The sequence below is a fragment of the Apis mellifera genome, linkage group LG11 (assembly GCF_003254395.2).
Source record: "Apis mellifera strain DH4 linkage group LG11, Amel_HAv3.1, whole genome shotgun sequence".
In the NCBI taxonomy this organism is placed as follows: Eukaryota; Metazoa; Arthropoda; class Insecta; order Hymenoptera; family Apidae; genus Apis; species Apis mellifera.
In genome coordinates this window covers 4,374,087-4,397,133 of record NC_037648.1, presented here as the reverse complement: position 1 = coordinate 4,397,133, position 23,047 = coordinate 4,374,087, and the positions used below count along the sequence as shown (strand labels likewise).

Sequence of the window (23,047 nt, the reverse complement as noted above, 5' to 3'; positions counted from 1 at the left end):
AAAATTGTTGAAAAATATATACATTTGTAATATGTGTAATTATGTGCAATTTATATACCTTCTGTAATATTGAAGATATTGAAGATATGTCTGTATCTGAATTATTGAAGATATAATTTTAAAATCTATAGATTCAGATATAGAATTTATTGTTCTCATATATGTATTATTTATTTCATATAACTTCTTATACACATGCACGCACGCACACGCACACGCGCGCGCGCGCGCGCGCACACACACACACACACACACACACAAATATATATATACATGTATATGTATTTTCATAAAAAATAAAATATATTTTTTTGAACATTAAGATATAATTTTAAATAGAATTGTAAGTATTGTATATTAAATTTATTAAAAAATTGTAATAATTTTTTAATAATAATTACTACATATAGATTAAATCAATTAAAAATTAATTATCTTTTCATAAAAATTATTTTATTTGTGGAGATAATTATATTCTTAATGAAACATTTACTCTGTATGGCTTAGGACTAATAGTAGTTCCATCAATAAAATGTTCTATCGTTGGTTTTTCTCCTGGTATTTCGGAAAATGTGAATGCTTGCAACAATGTAGTAGCTATAATAAATATGTTGGTTTTTGCTAAATTTTCCCCCATACAACGATGTTTTCCTATGATAGTAAAACATCAATATTAAAACATTAATCAATTATATAAAATTGATTCTATTCTATATTAATATATACCTGCACTAAATGGAAGAAATCTAGATGGTGTAACAATATTACCACTTCCATCTATGAATCTTTCTGGTCGAAAGTTTTCGGGATCACCCCATGATTCATCCATTAATATTCCATTGAAATTTGTTATAATTATTGTATTCTAGAATAATGTTAATTATATCATTACTTAGTTTAATTATTTTATATCCAATATTTCATTATTAGATACTTACTTTTGGTATTTTGTAATCTGATATTTTAGTATCTCTTTGTACTCTATGTGGTAGATTCAGGGATCGGCCTGCAAACATCCTTAAAGATTCTAAGACAATAGCATTCATATATGTCATTCTAAAATAAAATAAATATTATATGCAGAGGATATTAATTAACAATATTAATTTGTCTACAAATTTTTTGACTTACTTTGCTTTGTCTTCCGCAGTTGGAAGTTTATTGCGTCCAATTACTCTGTCTATTTCTTCGTGTGCTTTCTTCTGGACATGTGGAAACAGAACTAAATACAAAAAACAAAAGCCAAGAACTTTAGATGTAGTTTCTGAACCTGCCATGAATAAATCCACACAAATGGCTACCAATTGAGGCTCTGAAACATCTCAGTATAGGTACAACTGATATAATTTAAATTTTAAAATACTATAATGTTTAGATACCTGAAAATGTTTTGCCATAATTTTCAGAATTCAAAATAGTTAGATATATATCTATTAAATTTCCAGGTGAGTCCGAATTAAAAGTATTTTTATGATTATTTACTTCATCCTATAATTACATTATTTAATTTTTTTTATTCGATTGATTTAATATAGATAGTAATAGCTTACTTTGAAAAATTTCCAAAGTTCTTCATGAATTTTTACAAATGATTTGTACCCAGATATTTCTGGTGCAATAAATCTCAATAAGGGAAAATGACTAAATGGTGCGCCTAACATGTCAATTTCATTAAGAGTTATTGACAAAATCCGTTGAAAATAAATTAATTCCTTATCATCAATATTATACCTGAATTTGATATATCGAGTATCAATTTGTTATTCTATTAAAAAATTATTTGATTTTTTAATGAATTTAGATTGAAATAAATAGTAATATATAAAATATAAAATATATAAAAATAATAAAAAACGAACAACCTTTTACCAGCTAGCATTTTCCACAATGAATTAAGCACTGTAATTCCAAAAATGTTATGCATTGAAATTATTGTCCCAAGTTGAGATTGAGTCACATTATTTCCTGTATATTCATTAGCATTCATATATAAATCTGAAGCTTTTAATTCTTTTTCATTGATTATGTAATTGTTTATTAACTTTGTCTCATCCTTTTTGTACTTTTTAACTAATTTATATATTTGTCCATCATTAAATTCATTAATATTACAATATATTTTAGATTTGTTAATTTGGATATTATGCTCATCATTAATTAATTTTTTTATATATTCAACGAGTAATTGACTCTCTTCTATTATTATTGACATCATACTTTGTCGACCAAAGCCGAAATCACGGAGATGCTTCAATACGAATCTTCTTTGTTCATTCCATAAATTTCCATCAACCAGAAGTAATCCTTAAATCGAAGAAATATAAATATAATTAATTAAAGAAAATTAAATATTTGGATGAAATTTAAGAAAAATTACCTCTTTTCTAATTTCGATAATTTCTTGAAATTTCAATATAACGTTAGGAAATGTAAAATTTTAAGCTTTTTCCTATATAAACCTCGGCAATTGATTTTAGTTTTCGAAATATTTGTAAAAAAATAATGCTATTATTACATTAAATTTTATCTATAAATATATATATCTGTGATTATTTACACATATATATATATATATATATATATATATATATATATAAATGTATACATAAGCATGAAATTACTATTTATTTATACATTATATGAATATTGCAACATTCTATTAGGAACATTAACTCTGTTATTAAAATATATAAAGTATTATATTAAAAAAATTTGAATTCCTTCTCAAGAATGGACCTAATTTTTTGATTTTTTAATATGAAAAATTGAAAAATTTATACTAAGAATTACAATCAAAATTATATTTTCATTAATTGTTAAGCGAAATTATTGTTGCAACTGATATATTTAAAAAACTAGAAACATTATTTTATAACTTTATATAACAATATATAATTCATTTTATCAATAATTATTCGGAATAAAGGGATTCATTGATATTGATAATTTTTTAATATATTATAGAGGATAAAATTTTGAATTTTTTCTTTTGCACATTATTGTCGCTTAGTTTTGGATTTCAAAATATTTATAAAAAAAATTGTTGCTATTTTGTAGAATTTTTCTTATATATACATTTATATGCATAAATCAATGGTTTCCATTTATTTATTATTTCTATAAATACATTGTAATAGATTGATACGTCTTTATGATCTATGATGGGCTTAAAATTAACAATAAAATTGAAATTATAATAATAAAATAACAAAAATGATATTAATATTCATTGTAACTCCGATCATTTCGGTTGTTCAAGAGTTATTTTATATTTTATTTTTATTTTGCAAATCTAAACAAATATCTAAACTTGGCATTATTTGAGATATTTTGAATCCATAATCCATGAATAAGTAGATTTTTGATTAAATCATTTGTTATATGCCTTAACTTACTATCATTATATGTTTATATTAAAAAAATGTTTATATTAAAAAATAAGTGACAATCTCATACTTACGCATATGCAGTCACATATATGTGTCTAAAAAATTCAATAGTAGCAATTTTTTTTGTAAATATTTTAAAAAATAAGACCAAGCGATAAGAAAATACAAAGGAAAAAATATTCAAAATATTGATTTTTGCAACATAAAATTAAAAAATTACTAAAATCAGCAATGATTCTTCTATTCCAAATAATTATTATTTTATTCTTTGATAAAATTGATTTTTTATTAATGGATTTCGATGTTTGAGTTTTCAAAAATAATAATCTTCTTAATAATGTTTTTTTTTACAACTTATTGCTAACATTATTTGGAGATCATAAAATGATCATAAAATATTGAATAATATTAAAACATGAAAAATCTTCTACTAATTAAAGTATTTTTAGGATCTCAATTAAATTAACTTATCTTTTATTTTGCTGGAAAGTGATTATAATATTATACCTACCTAAGCTGAATCAACTTTATATAACTATATATACTAAATCAACTATACATATTAAATCAAAGAAAATCAACTTTATATATATATTATAAATCCATTAATCTGCAATTATTGGTAAACTGTATGAAAATTTATTTATATTGCCATTTTAAAATGTCTTGTGAATAACAATTTGCTCATTGACTAGCAATTTGATTTTACTATATATCAATACTATATTTATACTATATTACTATATCTATATATCAACTAATAAAAATTGAAAATCTGATCATTTATCAGATAATTGTATAATGAGATTCATAATAATGATTCTTTTCAACTTATCTAAAATCTTTGACATCGTGACAAAAAATTCTGTTTTTTAAAATGAATAAATGGAATTTAATCTCATTTATCTTCATTAACTTTCTATTCAATTCTTTATTAATTGACAGTCACAAGTCTATTTCTACTATTTACATTTCTCAAGCAAGTTCTCTAGAGTTCTATCTTATTTTATTCATAAATGATATAATATTATAATGATATTACATTATAATTATAATAATATAATATCTATATATAATATATAATATAATATATCTGTAATAAATCACACACACACACACACACACACACACACACACGCACGCACGCACGCACGCACGCACGCACGCACGCACGCACGCACGCACGCACGCACGCACGCACGCACGCACGCACGCACGCACGCACACACACACACACACACACACAAATGATATTTATATTAAATAGATGATCATTTAGCTTTATTTGCAAATAATATAATTATTCTATCATTATCTTGTTAATGATTATGTCAATTCAATTCAAATTTTTTTCAAATTGAAAGCTTATCATTAATTCTTAAGACTTAATCTTGTGGCTCAAAGATAACAAATTATGTCTAATTATTAAATCAATTAATCCGATAAGGTTTGTTATTTAATGATATTCTTGTTAAGGATCAGGATATAGTAGAGAGTTACTGCTGAAGATATTCTCAAAGTATTTAATTTTCTTCTTCATGTTTTTAAAGTCAGCTAAATGAAATTTAAAATTAATTTCTATAATTGCAAAATAAAATTAATTTCTATAAATTTTGATTATGCTTTAATTTATAATTTCCTTAATTTCAATTATGGAGAAATGTTCATTTTTATGTTAAAAGAAATTCCAAATCAATTAAATATTCAGAATAAAATGTTCAAGATCATTATATTTTGAGACACAAAAAATGTAATATTATTTCATGAAGAATCTAAATTTCTCTTAAAACATTTATTACTTCATTAATTAATAATCTAAAATATTACCATTTAAAAGATATTCAACATCCAAATGAAAGATCTATTCTTTTATAATATATATATTATAATATATATATTCTTTTATAATATATTGTATTGTCTTCAAAATTAAAACTTTCTTAATAAATTCCAATGATAAATTTATCATAAATTTATTATATAATAAATATATTATAATATTACTAATTTCTCCTTTTACATCAAATTTTTTTTAATGTGGTAATTTTTTTTTATTTTCATTTTCCTTCACTTAGCGCTCCTTTCTCATTTTATCTTCCTTTCTCTTCCTTCCTTTTTTTCCTTTACTTTTTTTTCATACTGTTTGTATTTTGAAAATTTTTATTTTTTAACTTCTTTAATCTTTATCTTATAATCAAATTTATTATTTAATTTATTATTTAATACATCAAATTATATAAATAAATAAATAAATATATATATATATATATATATATATATATATAAATTGATTTGTATCATCACAATAATATCTATCTATAGAAAATTTAACAAATTCATAGAGATTCAAAGGATCGATGAAATACGAAATATAAAACAATCCATTAAGCGAAGCTATGATGACAGCATGCTTTATACTTATTATTATTCATACTTATTACTATTATTATTATACTATTTATTACTATTTATTATTGTAATATTGGTCAATATAATTTCAGTCACTCGAAGAGTTGATTTATTTCATATATTCATATATTTTATTTCATATATTCTATAGATGTAAAGGATATCGTCTTGATAGATATTCTAAAATTTGATTTTCTGAAAAAATCTAATTGATCAAATCTAATTGAAACGACCAATTCCATTTTAGCTCGAAATGATATTATATTTTTTATTAATAAAAAAGATTATCTACTAATCTGATGCGTGAAGAAAAAAGAATGAGATATCAAAACTAAGATAGAAAGATATAAACGAATGATTAATATTGTCAAAAGTATTAAAAATAGCAATAGGAAAATCGAGTAAAAAATCTTTTTTATATTACTTATTTTCTGTACATTACAAGAACAAATTTCTAAATTCCGCACAATATTAAATATGATGATATAATGATATTAATATAATAACATTATATATGTTGAATGCTAAGTTGATGTACTTATATATTTCTATATAAGTTAATAAATAGCAATTGTATTTTTATACTATTAACTTAACTATTAAATAAACGTATACATATATGCATAAATGAAATTCTATGCAATAGTAGCAATTTTTGTTTACAAATATTTCGAAAACTAATGTTATAAAAAAAATTATATTGTTCAAAATGATTTATATATGTTTCAGATACTTTGAAGTGTATGATATTTATGATATAAATGTTATGATTGATATGAAATTTGGAAAAGTTTAGAGAGAGAATGTATTCTAAATCTGAAATTTTAATTTCGATTATTTATTAATTTTTAACATAAATAAAAAATTTTCGTTACATTGAATTCTATTTATATAGATATATAATATAGGTAATAATAATTATATAAGTAATAATCAATCAATATGAAGTATTTAATCACAATATATTCTAGAATATATAGCATAAAATCGATTATTTTAACTTCGATTGTGCAAAAAATACTTTAATTCAATATCAACTTAATATATAAATATTTATTATTCTTTATTAATAAATATACATTTATTAATATATATATTAATATATATTTGTTAATATATATATAATAATAAATTAGTAAAAATAATAACTAAATTATTAAATATTTAAACTTTTAAATAATATCTTCAGAACTATATCTTTTTCTATTGCCGCTCTAGGTGAAATATTGAAATGATTAATGCCTATTATTTATATCGTTATCTTTTTCATTTTAATTTTACTTGAAAAATATTGATCGAAAAATATTGAATTTCAAAATTCCATATTTGCTTCTTATGCATTATGAATATAGAAAAGATTAGGGCTATTAGATAAATTTTTTAATTTTTGATTTTTAATAATTATGTGAGCAAAATATAGTTATTATATTTAATAAGTTATATATTAGATTATATATATGATTAAATGATTAAAAATAACAATTGAACAATAATATTGATTTTTAATATCTTCTATGTTAATTAATTAGGCTATTATATGATATATATTTCATGCCCAAAGAAACTAAAATTTTGAAGAGGGGAAAAAGTTTAAATATAAAATTTTAGTTTTGAGTCTTTAATATTTATTAAGTATTTTCGAGATATCAATAAAAAATTTGATATAATATTGAATTATGAATTGAATAATATGAATGGATCATCCAGGGCGATATATTATTTCTTAATATATTAATTATTTCTTATTTCTTTTGTGTGTGTATGTGCGTGCGTGCGTGCATGTATGTGCGTGCGTGCGTGCATGTATGTGCGCGCGCGCGTGCGCGCGTGTGTGTGTGTATTCTTTAATATTATTTCTAAACATATATAATTGAATAGATCAGTCAAAAATTTTTCTTATGGATTTTGAAGAAAATTTTTTATTATAATGAAAATAATAGATTTAAAAGATTTGCGAAATGCAAAAGACATTGATTTTGAGATTTGATCAGAATATATATCATACTTTATCCTAATTCTTGATCAAAAAGAAATAATTAGCACAAAGTTACTTTTTCTATTATATATTTTCACATAGATATAATATTATTAACAATTTATTATTAATAATTAACGTATATTCAATTAAATTCAATATTCTCTATTTATATTAGAGAAAAATATTAATTTTGAATTAATCTTTTTCCTATCATAACAAATGATATGTTGCGTTAAGACAATTATTACATCACGGATATTTTATATAAGAAACCATGTATATGTCAAAACCATTATTGTTATTATGTTATCGACTACTTCTAGTTGACGATTATGATTAATTAAAGACAACTGATAGAATTTAATGTATTTTTAAAAAGTTTTTTATTAATATTTTGGAAATTAATATCTGATGCTAAAATTTTAGATTTGGAATTCACTTCTTCTTCTCTGTCTTCTCTCCATTAAATTTTATATCAATTGCAAGCAAAAGAATATTTAAAAATTATTAAAATCGAAGAGGAGATAATTTTTCTAACTTTATCAATATAAGTTAAGAATGAAAAAGTTAAGAATGAAAAAATAAAGAATAATAAATTGATGAGTTGTAAGTAGCGACTGTGAATAGAGTGAAAAAGTGAATGATTTAATGAGTAAATAACTTATATAATTCAATGCAAAAAAAATTAAGATAATTATTTAAAAATTGGACTTCCTCACTGATTTTGATAATTTTTGAGTATGTTATAGATGATAAGATTTTGAACAACTTTTTCTTATGCATCTTTAAGATATTATTTAATATTTCCTATATATATATATATATATATATATATATATATATATACATACATAGTTCATGAATAAAAGTATATAATCAGTGCTTATTTATTTATTATGTTTTTACAAATAAATTACAACGATTATTTATTCAAAATAAGATATATAGATATATAAGATATATAGATTATAGTATAAGATATATAGTATATCTATTTATAGTATAAGATATATAGATTATTTAGAAAGTTATATATATTTCTTTATAGATTATGATGGATTTAAAATATTTTATCTAAATTATATTTAAGTCAATCAAATTTGGACTTGGAAATTATCGATTTAAAATGATCAAAATTATAATAAACTCTCAAATAAATGTAATAATGATATTCCTTGGAATTTCGATGATTATAATTTTAATCATTCAAAGATTGTGTTTTATTTTTATAAATTGCGAATTCGCAAAATATTTGGATTTAGATATTTTAAGTTTACTATGATCTATGAAAAAATTTTTTGATCTGATTTGGATTATATATTTTGGATGCATATATAGAAATAGTAGATAAGCATATGTTTATACATATTATATATAGATATTATACATATTATTATATAGATGAAATTTTATATAATAGTAATTTTTTTACAAATATTTCAAAGAGTGAGAATGGCCAATAATTATATATATAAGAAAAAATTATTCAAATTCTTATCCTCTAGAAAATCATTAAAATTAGTGGAGAAATTTTAGACAATTTTTTAAATAATTATCAAAATTAGTCATTTCTAATTTCTTAAACAAATTTTTTAAAAAGAAAATTTAGAAATTAAAATTGAATATTACCTCTATTAATGCCGCCTGTTCTTTTGTCATATAATATACCAAATGGTCTTCCATCGCAATCTTCATTAGAGAGCATTGATTTTATACTCTCATATTCATTTAATACCACAACATGATTTATTCCAATTTTCATTCCGATTATTGGTCCATATTTCTTGCTCAAAACAGAAAAAGTTTTGAACAAATAATGATTTTTTTTGCGTAAACGAGAGAATTCTAAGGCGCAGCCCAAAATTGGCCACCATTTTGGACCTAAAATTTTTAGAAATAATTATTTTTTATTTATTATATAGTTTTTAAAAAAATTTTTAATATAAATTTTATCTTAATTAATTATTTAATTATTATTACTAATTAGATACTTAAACTTAACATCTAATTAGTTATAATTAATTTAACATTTAATAAAAAAAAGCAAATCTTTGCTTTTTCTCAGAATCAATATTTTTGGAAAAAATTAATTTTAAAAAAATTATAATTAAATTTTTCATCTTTGTTTTGTGTTTTAATAATAATAATAGTTCAGTTCTTGACACGAAGTGATTTTTTTGGATTTATTTTTTTTTTCTTATTTTCAATAAAAATGACATAAGTTAGTTATTAATTAAATTAATAACTTAAATTATAATTATTATTATTAGATTATAAATATTTAAATATATTTAAATAATGATCAAAGTTAAAAAATACCAAAAATTATAAAATCATTTTTATTTTCAATATAAGTTGACAAGATAATGGCTAAAATTAGAACAATTATCATACAATAACAAAAATTCTTATTTCTTTATTTAACATTATCAAGTCATAATAATTTCGCTTTATCCAAGTTAAAAATGATGATCATTCTAAATATCGAAATTATAGCTAAGCGATCCTCATTGAGTATCATGTAATTATACATTTACTAATTTATTTTATTTCAATATTATTATATAGAAAAAAAAAAATAAAGAAAAAAAAAATTTTTAGATGATTTTCTAAAAAAAAGTCTGCTCTATCATATGATTAAATTTTTTTTTAAAGTTTTAATTTTTGAAATAAATTGAAAGATAATTGTTAATATACTTTTAATTTTAATCATTATTTAAATTTAAATTTAGATATTTATAATCTTTATATAAATCTAATCTTTAAAATAAATCTATCTAATCTTTATTAATTATTCATGTTACTTTTATTCAGAATAATTCTTAGGATTATTTCATGTGAAGAAAAAATTGAACTATTATTAAAAGCACAAAATATTTCCAAAGTTAAATATAATTTTTTTAAAATTGGTTTTTTAAAAAAAATAGATTTTTGAGAAAAAACAATTTGCAAAAATTTACATTTATTATATTACAATCTATAAGAAACATTTATTGAAAGTTACAAAATTAAAAAAAAAATTTAAGATTTATAGAATAATATATATTAAATATAGAGTATTAATTTATTTATAGAATATTTTTGGATTTGATTTGATTCTAGAATAAATAAAGAATTCTAAAAAAAAATATCAAGTGATGATTGTTAATTTATGTTTCTAATTATAATAAATTATAATTTTTATGTACAAAATTTTATTTTATTTATTTTAGAATAATTTAAGAAATGACATATATTGTCATATGTACTGTTTCGAAAATGTATGTATATGTATATATAAACAGTATTCAATGAGTTAATAAAATGTCTTTAAACGCCATATTTGTCAATGTGTAGTACCAGAAAATTTTAAAAACATCAAAAAATTTCAAAATGAATATATATTATATAATATAATTTTATATTATTTTGGATTATTTTATATTATTTTGTTAATCTTTTGTCTTAAATTTGTTTCAAATTTAATTGGGTATTGGTAACTTTTAGAAAAATATTTAAATTTTTTATTAACTTATCGATTAATTTTTTTCTCATCAATTTTAATTAGAATAATATCCAATTTTAGTTGGAATATATTGATATATAACTGGTTTTTCAAATTATTTGTAAAATATTTTTGATATCATATATTGAATTCTATCAATATAGGATCGTAAATGTGTATGCATTAATATAGAATCGTAAAAAATTGTTTAAAATAATATTTTTTATATCATATTTTATTACGTTTATTATTATATTTCATTAAATATTTATTCATTATTTATTAATATATATTAAATTATTAAATATATGTTATATTATTTGTATATATTTATTTATTCATATATTCATATTAATCATTAAAATTAATGATCATATTCATTAATATTCATTATTCATATTTGTTTAATGAAAAATTATTCATATTCAATAATGAAAAATTTAAACGATCATTGAAACAATTAAGAATTTTAAGGATATAAATCAATTTTATATTATCTGAATCGAAAACTATATAGAAAGATACTGAGCATTTTAATAATAATTTTTTTATTTTGAGTATTTAAATTAAATATTTAAATTTGTGAATATAAAGTTCAATACTTTTAATCAATGTATAAAAAAATATTTTTTTTTAATTTTTTTAAAATTAAAGTTTGAAAAGTGAAGTTTATAAATTAATATTAAAAATATATTATAAAAATACAACGAATTTTTAATATCGTAAAAAAGTTATTCTGCAGATTGGAAAATCTTATAATATTGAATTAAATAAATATTAATTTATACAAATCAAATTAATCAGATAAACATTCAGTAAAAAATTTTACAAAAATGCATAATTTTCAATAAATTCCAAATATTATTTTTAATAACAAATTAAAAAATTTAATAAAAATTTAAAAATATAATTATATAAAAAATTTAAATATATTATGATATGGTATTTAACTGTGGAAATCTTACGTACTTACTTTGTTTGGTGAAGATAATATAATGTAATCATATATTCTTATTATATGGAAATTTAGTGGAAAAAATTGAATTAATTTTAATAATAGAGAGAATATTGTCTCTGTCCAACAATCTTATTTTTCAAAATACGATTAAAACAAAAATTGCATTTCTTTATATTTACAATTTAAAAATAAAATAAAAATTAAATTTATTCAATTAAAAAATTTAAAAGTATAATTAAAAAGTATAATTTGATATAATTAAATATATATTAGTTATTTAATCTTCATCATTTAATTTTAAGAAAGCAATTATAAAAATACAACTTAGAAAATATATGTTTTGCATTTAAAATTCATCTTTTTATAGATTATATTCATTTTTTTCGATCAAATTCATTCTTTTGTTTTTGATTTAAAAAAAAGATATAATTGATCTAATAATAGATATAATTGAATATAATTATTTTGTCTTATCAAAGATTTATGATCCGAAATAAACGTAGAGAGAAAAGGACATGTTCTTACAATTTACAAGAACAATCAGAATTTTGTTAAATTCCGGACCGCTAAGAATTTTTTTGAACCTAGGACTAATCATACAACTTTTTTATAATTAAAAGAACTTTTTTAATTTTTGAAGATAAAAATAATAAGAATTAGTTGAATCAGCTAATAACAACTAATAAAGAACAGTTTTGAATCTTGAGCTAAAAAAACAATTTTTGATTATTAAATAAAATTTGATAGAGACAAAATAGAATTTTAAATTCTGTTAAATAAAATCTGTTAATTTCGAACAATTTTTTTAAATTTAGAACTTTTATAGAATTTTCAGAATTTGTATATTTATAATTAATGATTGTATGTGAATTTTCATTTGTATTTGAATATTTAATTAAAATATTAAAACTTTATTATGAACCATTTTTATTATTATAAAATATAATGCCATGAATAGGTCGTTGTGTTATATTTTTTTTATATCAATATAAAAAAAAGTTAATTAAAATTATATTTTTAATAACATTTCAAATTTAATTTAGAATCTATTCTTACTAGTAAATGATCAATAAAATTTAAAATATATTTAAAAAATATAATAAAAATATATTAAATAGTAATCATATATGTATATTCCTATATATATTCTTTTCTACAATTTTAATCTAGATTATCATTATTTAGTATTATAATTGTTTATTTAGTATGAAATATTTAATATTTTATTAACATCATAAAAAAGTTTAGTTAAATTATATAAAAACAATAATCATCGATAAGCGACAACATCGTGCTAAAAAATTTTTTGAATATTTCAAAACTAAGATTAAATGATAACAATAATATGTATAAAAAAATTATTCAAAATAATGACATATTTTAAGATTATTAAAATTGGATAATTTTTTTTCTGTACAATTATCTTTCGATAAAACTTTTCAAATAATAAAAAATTGATATTATTTTTCACTTAAAAAATTCAAAAAAGATTTCTAGTTATTTAAGAAAAAATTCTACATTAGAAGATAAATTTAAAAAGAGAATAAAATAAATATTTTGGTTTATTAATTTTTGAAATTTGTGGGCTTTTGTAAACTAGAAATAAAAATAAACTAAGATATAATTGATAAATTTTACTTTTTAATTTTATTTGATGAATATATTCATATTATCTTTCATTATTTTTTATTATATTAAAATTTTTTAAAAAATAAACTAAAAAATTAAACTAAAAAATTTATTATCTCAAAAATTTTAATAAAAATATTAAAAATTTAAAAAAATAGTTTTATTACAATTTTTGAGATAACAAGGAAATAAAACAAAATATCAAATCAATCAAATCAAAAACAAATTTTACACAAAGGTGTTCATTTCAAAAATATCATTTAAGAAAGAATAATATTTCTAATTTATTTTATTTTTTTCTTTTTTAATAAGAAAATTATAAATGTTTAATTTTATTAAAAATATCATTGAATTTTAATATTAAAATGATTGATTTTTTAAGAAAATAAACTAAAATTTTGATCTAATTTATTTTGCAGCAAATGTATTTGCTCTTGGATGTTAATATTATATATTTCTAAAATAAAATTACAGTGAATAAATTGAAATATGTCGTTATTTAAAAAGTTGGGGAATTAGTCATGTAATATCACATAATTATATATATTAAGAAATATAAATAATATATTATGTTATTAAAATAAAATACCTGGAGGATATCCTTTCGGTTTCTGCAAGCCAAGATATAGCAGCAATAATAGTAGTACTATACACAATATCACCATGGAAAACATTCTGCGAATAAAAACAATCTATTACTTTTATAATTTCTTAAAAATTATTTCTTTATATATAAGTTTTATTCAAATATTAAAATAATTAAAACTTAATATTAATATTAATATTTAAAACTTAAATATTTATTAATAAATAATGAATGAATAATGAATATAATGAATATCATATTATTTACATTTTTTATTGTTTGACATCAAAATTAAAATTAGAAAAATATGAATTTTTTAAAATATATTTGCATAATTATATCGAATTATAATATAATATTATATAATTAAGAATAACATTGAAGATCAAAAAAACAAAACAAAAATTATGGAATAAAAATTAAATTAAATTAAGAAATGTAGTTCAATTAAATTATATTGCAAAAATTAATGGTTTATAAATGTTTACAATTTTTCTAATATCTTAAAAATATATTGAATGATTTTAAGATTTGATATCAACAGTATCAAATCTTTGTGATTATCATTATTAATTTGATTCCATCTTGTTAATAAAAAACTACTTTATTTGAATTCATGTCTTAATTTGTTAATTATATTTTAATATTTAATTATATTTAATGTATAAAATTAATAATATAAATATATAATAATTAAAATATTTAATTATTATTACATTAATTTTTATTGTAACATTAATTTTTTTTTCGCTGTATATTGTTCGCTAATTTTAGAATAATATATTAAAATAATATTGTAATTTTAAATTAATTTAATATAAATTAAATTAATATAAATTATATTTTATATATTATTATATATTAATATAAATTAAATTAAATATAAATGTTTAATATAATATAAATATAAATGTTTATAAACACAAGACTGGAATTATAATAAATGTTTTACTCAATATATGATTTGAAATTTTGTCTAATTTTGAAGATCAATGTCAACTCAAAATCATCATATTATAAATCGCTAAATAATCATTTATCCATTAAAAAGTATTTACTAAAAAAATATATATTATATATATTGATAATATATTGACTTTAAAAAACACTAGATCATTTTGATATCATAAAAAAATTAAGATATTAAAAAATTTAAATTGCATTTATCTGCTGTATTTCTTAAAATGCTATATAATCCATTTAAAGTATTTTTTTAATACAATCAATATAAAACGATATTTTGTATTAAATAATAATTCTTATTTACTTTATATATATTTTTATATTTATATATATTTATATGTATATTTTTATATATATTTTTAAGTAATCTTATGAAATAAAAATAATCCCATTGAAATTAAGTAGAATTTTATGTAATGATTTTTTTTTTATTTTATAAAATTCGAAAATAATTTTGATCTATTGATTATATCGAGTTTATATTTTATTTTTTTCGTATAGGTATTGTATTTTTTATATAATTTTTTTCAAATCAGTTTATATATAAATGAAAATAGATGCATAAAAATATACTTATCCGGTATAATCAATTTCAAAAATCGTTGTAAATTATCTTATAAAGAAATTCGAAAATTTTATTTTTAAATGAAAGTAAGTACATTTAAAATATAATTAATTATACATGCAACAATTTCTTTTACAGCAGAAAATCTTTTTGGCATGAATTCAAAATTTCAATATTTCTTTATTTTGAATATAATTTCACTTGGAAATATTTTTTTATAATAAGATAAAGTATATATATATATATCGATTTTTTCGATACTTCTCTTTTGCGAATTGAAAATATTATTTTGTAAATAATTCTAATAATTTTAATGCAATTTAAATTCTTATTCACATATTCTGACATTAATTATAATATATATGAGTTTTATCTCAATATATTAATGAACATCAAAACGAAAAAATTGCAAAAGTATTGTGAAAATACTACATTCAAATAATAATAAATTTGTGAAACTATCTTCTAAACTTCAATCGGTTAATTGGAAACTAAATTGACGTAAATAAATTTTTATCACGAGATATTTTATCTTATAAATAAAAATTCACAATTAAATATATATATTTTTTATTATTATTTTATAATTTATCTTTCTTCTATTTCTTTAGAATAATAAGATATTTTCTAATTATTGTTAATGGTTGTTTATTTGTAGCATGTAAAAAGATTATTAGTTCAGAAAAAAAATAAAAAAAATTTTAAAATAAATTATAAAATTTAGAATATTAAAAAAAAAACAGAAAATTTACAAAAAGATTCAAAATACTCGAAAAATTTGAAAATTGATATTTGGATAGAAAAAGAAATGTTATATCAGAATCGAGATTATATTATTTTAGGAAAAAAGAAATCATTTATCAATGCTAAATAGATAAAACAAAAAAATTGAAATTGTTAATAAAGATCATTCAAATGAAATTACCTTTTTTTGAAGCTAAATTACATGATAGAATATTTAATGCACATTTCAGAAAAAAATGCTCAAAAATATTAAAATTTTAATAATTATTATATTATATTATATATTATAATAATATAGATATTCAAAATTATATTTCGAAAGTCATTAAAAAATTTATCAAGAAAAATAACATATTGCTTATTTCTTGATTATCACAGAATTTCGAATCTTTTAATTGAGCAGTTGTAAAACAAACTGATGAGAAAATATCAAAAAGGAATATGCAAAAATGAAATTGATAAGCTTAAAAAAAAAACATGAAATGAAATTCTGTAACAATGAAATTTGATTTCAAAAAAATGGCATATTTAATATTAATATTTAAAAACTTTTTAAATATTTAAAAAAAATTAATATTAATTTTAAAAATAACATATTAGCATATTAAAATATGTTATATGTTTGTTCATCATTCAAAAATCATTAAAGACTATTAATTTTCTTAATAATTTTTTAATTATTATGAAAAAATTATAAAAAAATTTCGTTTATAGATAATAAATTAATAGATAATAGATAGATAATAAATTAAATTAATTTTTGATAAATGGTAATTATAAAAAATTTGTTAATTGTATTATTAAATATGTAATATTTTAATATACAATAAAGTAATATTACTCTTTATTATAATATTATTTAATAAATTTTGTTATATAATATTATAATATTATTTTGATTAATAGAATATTATTTTATTATAATATTAAGGTATTTTTATAGATATTTTATTTTTTGCTTCTTTTAACTGCATCTTTTTATTAATATTTTATTAAAATAACAAGCATGAACTTAAACATTGACTATAGTACTAAAACTTTAATGTGAAATTTTGACTTAATTTTAATTTATTTCGCATTATTGTAAAGTTAGATATCATTTATCTTTAACAAAATTAAAGGATCATAAATTTTTATCATAAATTTTAATCATTGATTTTTAAAATGCTATAACTTTGGGAAAAATAATCGTATAAGATAAATTTATTAAAGTTTTTAGTTTTTTATTTCTGAATTTATAAAATAATAATTTTCTTGTATTTGAAAACAGCGATAACAGAATGATAATAATTTTTTTAAAAAATTTTAATGAAAATTCTACGAATTTTATTTTTATAATCTTGAAATTTATTTTTTCAAAAATTGCTTTTTGTTATAGTATGAAAAATTAAAAAAAAGTTTTTTTTAAATTTTTATAAATTTAAATTATTCAAATCATTCTATAAAATTTAAAAAATTTTTCTTAGTATTGGATTGAGATCATTTTATAGAGAAAACTTACTCTTTAATAACTCTTAAAAAATTGAACATATAATTAAATTTGTATTTAGCATATTTAATATGCCTAAAAATGAGTATTATCTCGAATATGAATATTATAAAATGTGATATCTTTAGAAAGATTCTAGACAAAATGATAAAAAAAGTTCATATATACATATATTCGATAAGGTTTAATTAATAAATTATAAATATTTTAAATTTATATTAGATAGAGTGAGGTGACAGAGAACACTCAATTGGGTACGCGGTAGTACCATATTATAATATTATTTGCATAATAGAGTTTTTTAATGAATAAAATAAATACATTATTATTCTTTTATTACACTATTTCTGTGTAATTTCATATATGAATTTCAATGTAATATACAATATACAATATACATAAATGTCATATAATATAACTATGCAACAATCTTATATCGTTTAAAAAAAATATTACGTTAGCAACACTATTTCAATAATACATTGTCTTATATTGAAGAGTTAAGTTCAAAATCTTAAAATAATACAATTTGAATACATATTTAAAATAATATTATATAAATAAATAATCTGTATATAAAATTAAATTATAATTTATAATAAGTAATAATTAATTATCGTGTATATTTTATTATCAAAATAATTTTATTTAAAAAAATTAATTATGAATAATTAATAAAAATATCACTAATTAATACTAATGTAAAAAAAAATGCAAATATTATAAATGCTTATATAATTCTTTTTATTATATGATATAAAATTTGATATTAATATGATATAATAAATATAAAATATAGATATTGAATTTGAATTTATTATTATTATTATTATTATTATTATTTTCTATTCACTCATATCGGAATAAAAAATATTGAATTCAAACAAAATAGAGACAAAGATTTTTCCAATAATAATCTATAAATTCAAATTGATTCAAATGATTTTATTATGACTTTCTTGTATATGAGGATAAGTAAATGTGTGTAAAAAAAACACATTCAATTTTTCTAATCTAAAATCTTATGGAAATGTGTTTTAATTTGGTTCTATGTATTCTATTCTATTATATTAATAAGTAAGCAAATTGAATGTTATGCAACTTTTTCAACTATAGATTTTATTTTGCTTTCAACTATAGATTTAAATAAAATACTATATAATGTTAATATTCTAGAATTTATTGAAACTTTTTTAGATAAGTTTTTGTAAACAGTTATATAATGCATATATTTTATATTACTAAAAATCAAAAATAGTCATCTATATATAAAAAAATATTAGTGTATTTATTTTTATTGAAAGACTGTTATGTTACTAGTACTAACTGAGTGTTCTTTTCTTTCACTGTTTCACTGTATCTAATATAAATTTATTATTTAAAATTCTTAAAGCTTATTATAACTCATTATAACTTATTAATTAAGTTATCATAATTAAATCATATATATATATATATATGAATTTTTTTTATTATTTTGATATTTAGTATCCATATCTTCAAAAATGTCCTATAAACATATATATATATATACAGAGTGTTGTGATAATATACAAAAATGTTGAAATATATGTAAAGAGATTCTTGAGATAATTGTAAATAATATTTTTCTTTACAAAAATTTTCGTTGACTTATTAATGAATTATTAAAAATATCAGCTAATCATAAATCGCGTAACTATGAGAATAGGATTAGCTATGTGTGAACGAATAAATTTAAGCAAGATATCTTAAAGAAAATGTATTAATATACGAAATATATGGATTGAAATTTATTTATTAAAATATAAGCAATTAAATTTTAAACGAAACAAGATAGAAATAGAACAATTGGTCTGTCTCTGTTACATCATCAATGTCCATTGTTCTTTTCTCGCCTTATCTAACTTAAATTGCTTATAACTTAATAAATATATTACTGACATATATCACTTTTTATATTTATTTTAATAACTTTTCAAAAATCTCATATATTAATATCTTGCATATATATATTAGGAATTTTTGGTGGCATTTCTCGTAATTATTATATAATAGAATTGAATATTAAAAAAAGAGCAAGTAAATAAAGTAAAATTCAATGTAAAATTATAAAAAAGAATGAGATATGCATATATATTTGTTAATTTGTATCTTCGATTTATTTTTTTATCACTTCAATATTCAAATCTATATCTTTTTTTCTTGTTATTCTTTTTTATATTTGATTTCATTCAAATATAGAGAAATGCTATTAAAAATTCAATCAAATCTTCCAAAACTATTAAAGTTTTTAAATCTTATAAAACTTATCAAAAATTTTAAAAGTCCTAAATTTCGAATTACGTTCGAATTAATTCGAATTTTCATTTTAATGATTTCAAAATTGAGATTTGAATACTTATCTACACTGTAATAAATAAATCTCAATCAATATATATTTATTTTAATCTCTTAAAATGCTTCTCAAAATATATTCTATGAATATATTAATATCTTACACACAGAAAATTTCTTTAAAAATTTTCATTTATTTTGAGAACTTCATTTATTATTAATCGAGATTAAATATAGAAAAATTTTTAAGAGTGTATTTTATAGAATAACTCTAAAAAATTAATGGCAATTTCTGTAATTGAAAAAATTCATGATTTCGATATTATCCGATTTTGAACATTTTAAACCAAAATGCACGAGTTTCTGTTGAAATTCTTGAAAAAGAAAGTGAGACGACTTATGAGAGAAAGTCACATACGGAAGGACTGATACATGCTCTCACTTTCATTCTTTCATAACTTCTTGCGTAATCGATTTATGTATATTTTAAAGATTTGTTTCCTTTTTTTTAAACATGACATCTTTTTATATTTTTCAAACTTTGATGCGAGTTATGGATTTAATATTTATGAAAGAATGAATATTATAACTATTGTTTTTTTATTTTTTTATTTTTTATCTTTTGATTAAACGAATTATCCTTGCAAATCTTTTTAAATTAAATCTTTATCTTTATCAATAAATATATTTTTTTATTATTATTTTTTATTATTTAAACAATAAATAATAATGAATGAATAATTAATAAATTTCTAACTAGTAAAAATATATAATGAAAATAAAAAATTTTAGAATAACTTTAGAATAACTTTATCAATAATTAATCTGCTAATTGCATCTAATCATTAATAAATTTAGTTACAATCAATCTAATGATAATATTTGAAATTCATAGAACTAAGATTTTTATGATACATAATTATATTATGTATCATAATATGATATCATGATATGGTATATTATGATATGAATATATCATAATATGAATCATAAGATAAATTATTTTGAAAGATTGAGAAACAAAAAAAAGTTTTTAATAAATTTTTATCAATCAATTTTTTTTGATGAAATGAATTGAAATTACTTATGTTTTATGATTACGTATAAAACAATTCATATATATTTGAAAAATCAAAAGGATGTAATAAATGAAAGAAATAATATAATAAAAAAGATAAATAACAAATCAAGATAACAAAAATGCCAAATTATGAAATATAATTTAATATTATTACTAAATATTATCAAATGAGTGAAATATTTATAAAAAAAAACAAAAGTTCATTTTATTTTTAACATTGAAAATTTTAAAATCATTTTTTGTCTGTTGAAGTGAATAATATATTTTTTTAAAATTTTTGGTATTTTTTTGACATTGTTCAAATTATCAAATAATGCAAATTAAAAAGTACGAAAAAGAAAGTACTGTTCACTACGAGAAAAGTTCCACGAAAGGAATGCGGTTAGAGTGGGAAATGCTTATTTTTATACATTGTTTCTATTAATATTTTATAAATATATATTTGTTACACATATATTAATTCGATTGTGTAACAGAAAAATAATAGGATTTATTGAAGCGATAAGATATAATTTCTCACATGACTTCATAATTGAAAATAATATCTTATTAAAATTATCTTATTGATATAAAACCCTCTATTCATTTTGCATGTTCAAATGAAAAATCAAATCTTATGCAACATATGATATCAGGAGGGTAAACGTGTGGTCTTCAAGAGCGTCAAAAATGGGGATAAGTGAAGGATTCCTCTTGTGCTGTCCCGTGAACTTCTTTTCGGCAGTGAACAATATTTAAATCTAGATAAAAAAAAAATGGAAATAAAAATTTTCCATAGAAAAACTAATAACTTTTGGAAATAGAAAAACTATTTCATTATAAAATAATATCTTTATTATTTTTATAAATCAAATAAAAAAATCTAAGTATCAAATAAGAGAAGATAAATTAATTTATATTTTATAATATTATATTTTAAATAATATTATTTAAAATAAAATAAGATAGTAAAGAAGAAAAATAAAATAAAAATTTTGTTTGAATAACTATTATATATTATACAATTATAATAATCATATTATACAATTTATTTGAATAAAAATTTATTTACAAAATTTTTCAGCAATGTTAGTTCTCAAAAACAATTATGTATTTTTGATTTTATATTAAAAAAAATTAATACATATTGTTAAAAAGATGTAATGAATAAAATGTAAAATATAGAAAAAAATTTATTTTAAAACTAAATAAAATGTTTAAATTCGAATAATTCTTTTGATATATATATATAACATAAGATGTATAAAATAATTTTATAATTTTTAATTTTATATAAAATTTTTTTTAATAAAAAAGTTAGTGGTAGTTTTAAATTAGTCTTTTCATTAAAATATTTAAATTGATCACTTACCTTGTATTTGACAAATTCACTCTTCCGTTGTGTAAGCAAAACTGACCGTGGACCAGCTTGGAAACGGCTTTTAAATCTCCCCTCTACGCTTTTATTCATTTTTTA

The 23,047-nt window shown here is 18.4% G+C and overlaps 1 protein-coding gene across 3 annotated transcripts; it reads right to left on the bottom strand.

The window, feature by feature from the left end:
• Nucleotides 1-431: 431 nt before the first annotated feature.
• On the bottom strand, nt 432-23,041 carry LOC727290 (methyl farnesoate epoxidase). 3 transcript variants are annotated; one of them, XM_026443770.1, is made up of 11 exons: nt 22,943-23,039; nt 22,215-22,331; nt 14,437-14,522; nt 9,406-9,657; nt 1,863-2,304; nt 1,551-1,731; nt 1,380-1,488; nt 1,132-1,312; nt 939-1,056; nt 727-865; nt 432-651 (listed from the first exon to the last, which is right to left on the bottom strand). In XM_026443770.1, exons 3-11 carry the CDS (start codon nt 14,519-14,521, stop codon nt 470-472), a joined length of 1,689 nt encoding a protein of 562 aa, XP_026299555.1. In that variant the 5' UTR covers nt 14,522; nt 22,215-22,331; nt 22,943-23,039; the 3' UTR covers nt 432-469. The 3 variants fall into 3 exon arrangements, with proteins under 3 accessions (XP_026299555.1, XP_026299554.1, XP_026299556.1); XM_026443769.1 differs by lacking the exon at nt 22,215-22,331 and having other exon boundaries at nt 22,943-23,041; XM_026443771.1 differs by lacking the exons at nt 22,215-22,331; nt 22,943-23,039 and adding an exon at nt 21,937-22,027.
• Nucleotides 23,042-23,047: the final 6 nt, after the last annotated feature.

Coding starts and splice junctions, on each gene's coding strand:
- LOC727290 (XM_026443769.1), bottom strand. CDS start 14,521: ATGTTTTCCATGGTGATATTGTGTATAGTACTACTATTATTGCTGCTA. Junction 9,658..14,436: donor ACCGAAAGGATATCCTCCAG/GTATTTTATTTT, acceptor TAAAAATTTTAG/GTCCAAAATGGTGGCCAATT. Junction 652..726: donor ATTTCTTCCATTTAGTGCAG/GTATATATTAAT, acceptor TTACTATCATAG/GAAAACATCGTTGTATGGGG.